This window comes from Apaloderma vittatum, unplaced genomic scaffold (assembly GCF_000703405.1).
Source record: "Apaloderma vittatum isolate BGI_N311 unplaced genomic scaffold, ASM70340v1 scaffold40175, whole genome shotgun sequence".
In the NCBI taxonomy this organism is placed as follows: domain Eukaryota; kingdom Metazoa; phylum Chordata; class Aves; order Trogoniformes; family Trogonidae; genus Apaloderma; species Apaloderma vittatum.
The window spans coordinates 1-4,755 of record NW_009719580.1 but is presented as its reverse complement, the minus strand read 5'-3'; the positions used below and the strand labels follow the sequence as shown (position 1 = coordinate 4,755).

The 4,755-nt window shown below is 55.9% G+C and overlaps 1 protein-coding gene across 1 annotated transcript in view; it reads left to right on the top strand.

Moving 5' to 3' along the window:
- CCDC124 (coiled-coil domain containing 124) overlaps window positions 1-4,689 on the top strand; it is a gene marked incomplete at its 3' end in the record, with an annotated part of 7,429 nt that extends 2,740 nt beyond the window's left edge. Inside the window, 3 exon segments of the mRNA XM_009870677.1 lie at window positions 3,854-4,040; window positions 4,413-4,448; window positions 4,451-4,689. Of these exon segments, the coding sequence (XP_009868979.1) occupies window positions 3,854-4,040; window positions 4,413-4,448; window positions 4,451-4,689 (462 nt within the window).
- Window positions 4,690-4,755: the final 66 nt, after the last annotated feature.

The window sequence follows — 4,755 nt, the reverse complement described above, 5'->3', positions numbered from 1 at the left end:
TGGTTTTCTCTGCGCAATTAGCTAAAGTGCGTCTGGTGGGGGAAAGAGCCACGGCCGCGCGTGCGTCCTGGGTGAAGCCTCAGGCGGGCTTGGAAGGGTGACAAACCATGAAATTGGCTGGAGCCTTCTGGGAAGAAAGGCTCGGTGGAGGATCTGTCAAGGGCAGAGGTCTCGCAGACAGAGCCAGAATTTCATCTCTCTGGCGACCTTGGGTTTGGCCGCTCCGTGCCCCGCGGGTGCGCGCAGGGAGACCTCGATGTCTGGGACCGCTGCTGGGGCTGAGGTGGCTGCTGGAAGGACACGGCTGAATTCTCAGTCTCCTCAAACTGGGGCTGTCTGGTGGAGGGAGGAGCAGCCCTTTGGCCTATTTGAGCTGCATTTTTACCCCCTGTGCCGGGGCAGCAATTCCTCCTTGGTCAGCAGCAGCTCGGAACCCCCGCTTGGCACTTTTCTTCCCTAGAGATTGGTCCTGCGGCCTCGCTCAGTGCCCTGGGTGGGAGCGGCGTGGGGAGAGCACGCGGGTGACGTGAGAGCCGGGAGACTTTTGTTTCCTGTGCGTGCAGGGTCTGGGAAAAGATTGAAGTGAAGTGTGGGGCGAGTGCTTGCCGCTACAAGAGCGCAGGTGGCACACAAGGGACCAGCGACTCTCTTGGTGTGAGTTTTATGCCTTTTTCATCCCCGTTAGCCTCAGGCAGGGGTGTGGGCTGGCAGGCCTGTGCGCAGACATGGCCCCGCCACACGGGGGGGGGGGGGGGGGCCTCTCCATCTGATTCAGCGCCGAATTACTCAGATGTGAGCACCAGCTCTTATTCAGATAAAACACGGGAAGGGTCAAAAGACTATTCCTCCCTTTTTGGAGCGTGCCTGCGTGTTCCCAGGTACGCGGCACTGAAATCTGATGGCTTGAACGAGTGATGCAGGGGACAGAGACGTAGCAGAAAGACACCTACTGCCACCTGAATGAGCTTCACCCCAAAAACCAACTCCTTCAGGCTCCGGTGTCCCCTCGATGCTTGCTGTGAGTGCCGGTGGGCAGGGAAGGGCCACGTCTGACCCCGTCCCAGAGCTCTGTTGTACCTCAGAGAGCCCGCTGAGCCCTTAGACATACCCCAAGTTGGTTATGCCCTGCTTGCTTTCCAGCCACGTCATGTGTTATTTATTTTTTTTTGCCTTGCTTTGCTTCGCCGGGCTGGCAGCACACACCACAGCCTTCCTCAGGGCCTCACGCTAAGAGGTTGACGGGGAACGTCGCTGCTTCCATAGACCGCCCGCTCTCGAAACCGCGTGCGTGGGACCCTGTTCTCCTCCTGTCTGGCAGGTGGGAAGCTGTTCTGAAAGCTAATGAATTGTTCCCTGCTCAGGCAGTTCTCTGCCAGGTTGGAAACCTGCGTTTTGACGTGCAGATCCTTGGAAACAGAAGCGTCCAGCTAAAGAAATCTCACCCCCCTCTCCTCCCCGCGCCCTGCGGAGCACAGCAGCGTGGGGGGAGAAAACTATTAATTTCCTTCCCAGTTTTCTAATAGCTTTGCGGTACGTTTTGCTTCGACAGATCCAAGCCTCCCTTTCATCAGGGCGTTTAAGCTGATTCATAAAGGCTTAGTGTGGTTTGGCCCGAAAAAGGCTTCGGAAAAACGACGACTTCAGGCCCTCGGGCTTCGGCATCGGCTCCTCGCACCGCGCGTGGAGGGCGCGGAGCAGACCTGGACGTGACGGGCCGCTGGGGAAACCTGAGCGTGGAGATTTTTGCAGGTCTTGTGACAAATTAGTAACGGTGCCAGCTTATTTCCTTTCCACAAATAGAAACTCAATTGGAAATGCCAGAGAGCGGGGAGTAGCTCGGCCCGGCCGGCAGCTGGGGGAGAGGAGGAGCTGGAGGTGCCCTGCGGCGCGGGAGGAAGGCTCTGCGCCCCACTTGCGCCTCTATTTCCCCTTCGTTAAGTGGGTGCGTCCTCTTCGGAGGGTTTTGTTTGAAAGGAGGTAGCAGCAGCAGCAGAGTTACCCTGGAATTTCTGCTCCGCCGTGCGATGCAGGCCAGGCTGCTGAGCTGGCTGCTGTGCAGGACAGTTACCTTTCTCCACTAAGCAGGGGTAAAAGATCATCTTCTCTAACTATAAATAACGTTTCTGCTCTGAAATGCCTTGCTCCCTTCCCGTAGGCCCTCAGCACTTGTGTCACTGCTCCTTGGCTGTCTCCTGAACCATTCAACCCGCAGCCACACCCGCAGCCTCGCGATCCTTCTCGGGATTCCCTTGTTGAGTCACCCCTGAGCTTCGGAGCTGGGACAGTTTCTTTTGCGCTAGCCCATGGTCTAGGACACGACACAAGTATCCTCATCTCAGGATACGTCCTGAGAGCTGCTCTTTCTGAGGTACAACCCCATGAACAAATTTTTAGGGGAGCGCACCAGTCTTTTCCCCTCCTCTCTTGACACTCTTCCCATTCTAGGAGTGGCCAAAAATCCCTCCTGATCTGGGAGAGTGAGTACATTTGTTTACTCAGCCTTTACTAGAAGAGGGAGAGGCCTGACAGGAAAGCAGCGGGCAGGGAAAGCCGGTGTCTTAAATAAGTGAGTTTGCACTTTGAAATCCTGCACGGTCCAGTTGCCGGGGCATTGTGTCTCAAGGCCCTGGCACTAAGCACTTAATGACCAAGAATTTGAAGACTGCCAGTTGTAATAAAGGCTTCGTCCCTCTAATGGCTTTTTTTCCCCCCATCCTTGGCCTCAACTGCTCGGAGTGGAGCTCAGCGAGGCCTCCCTTCCCTCCCGGGTGGGTTGAAAGGCCAGGTCCTTGCCGCGCTCGACAGAAGCAGCAGCCCGAGGGTTTGTTTTGATTCAGCGTTTGTGGGCTTTGATTCGGGGTTTTGATGAGTTTTGCTTTAAACTCTCGAGCCGTGGGGCGACTTATTTTTAATTTTTTTTTGATTACAAAGCCCAGCCTTCCTGGCCGTCGCCGAAGCGAGCCCTACCCCAACACACATAATTCTGCTCCTACTCCTTAACCTCCGCGGAAGGCAGCAGGTTGCGTTACTGCCGCGGCGGTTTTGCTGCCTCGAGTGAACCTGTTCTGTTAACGCTCGATCAGTTCCTTGTGCCGTCCCTGTGAATAATGGATGAGAGCCATAATTAAGTGTGCGTGTAACTAACCTAAATACGAAACGCTCTGCAGCGTGTGACGCTGCCCCGGAGAGAGGCGTTCGGTTGCTGTTTCTTTCTTTTTGCCAGACCTTACAGGCTTTGGGAGAGGAAAAATTCGAAGCCGAAGCACTGAAATCCCTTCAGGGCCTGTTGCACAGTCTCATCACTCTTTTCCCTCAGCCTTGAAGGGCGAAGTGGCTCTTAAACTCCTTCTGGAGCACTTTAAAATCGCCCCAAGAGCTGCAATGCTTGTTGGATTCGGTTTAACTGCCTGTGCTGGCTCTTAGGAAGAGCACGAGCCAGACCTGAGGACAAATTCAGCCTCTTGACTGGCTTGTCTCGAACGACCGCTGAACTTTCAACCTCCAACCACTTATTAAAATTAAAGTGGAAAACTTAATCTGATTGTCAGCAGTCCTGGCTGGTACCTCCCGCTCCTCCTCGGCCTCAGGGTTGTGTTTCGCTGCGCTCGCATCCCGGGAAGCCAGGGCGGGGAAGGGGAAATTATTATTCTGAAGGGAACAGGCCAGGTCCTCGCTGTCTCTCTGGAGCTCAGGGACCTCTTCTGATAAGGTGAGGTCAGCACTGCCTTAGCTGCAGAAATGAGGTGCCTGTGCCTGTTCAGACAGGGTCCCCGGCTCCTGTAAGGTGTGGTTTGATCCTCCTCCCTTAAGAAGGTGTAAGGGTGAAGGCAACCTGGTCCTTTCTCCCTTCCAGGAGGAGAGGGAGAAGCGGCGGCTGGAACAGCTGGAGCGCAAGAAGGAGCTCCAGCGCCTGCTGGAGGAGGAGGATTCGAAGCTGAAAGGGAAGTCGCCCAAGCAGGTCACTCCGGGCAAAGTCACCAGGGCCCAGATCGAGGAGACGATCAGGAAAGACCAGCAGCAGAAGGAGAATGCAGATACAGGTTTGGTGGTGCCACAGAAAGGCCCCGGCAGCGGTGGGGGCTGGGGAGAGGGAGGGGGAGTGTTTCTTTTTCACCTGCTGTCACTGAAGGATGAAGCGTTTGGAAAGCAGGAGCCGTCTGCAGCTATTCCCTGCAGCTTGCTGTGCTGTGTCTGTGTCTGACACCCAAATGGGGGAAAAGAAGCCTCCTGTGACCTTGAGATGGGGAAACAGAGCAGCAGAGCAGGCTCTCTCCTCTTCCAGGGCTGCGGCTCAACTCTGGCTGAGTTTTCTCAGCACTTTCTTCCGAGTGCTTTGAAAAACGCTCTTCAGAGGGTTTTGCTCAGTCTGGCTTTGACATTAACGGCTCTCCCTTTCCCCTCTCCCTGTGCAGTGGAGAAGGAGAAGACTCACTTGGAGGTCCCTTTGGAAGAAACAGGAGGTTGCTGGAGGAAGGATCGGTGGAGGCCAGGACGATCGAAGATGCCATCGCTGTCCTCAGGTACGTGGCCGTGCTGTCGCGGGGCTCTCCCTTCGAAGGCGTCGCTTCCCTTAACTTCTCGCGGCCGCTCCCTCCCCCCGACCTGGCTTCTCTTCCCGCTTTGCCTGCTGTCCTGCCGGCGAGAACAGGACACGTCCCCCGCCCCGATGTTCTGTGGAGAGCGTCTGAAGTGGGTTGAGGAAGCGTCATAGGGTTTTCTGCTTTATCGCCTGGGTCCCTCCGCGCGCACTTGGTC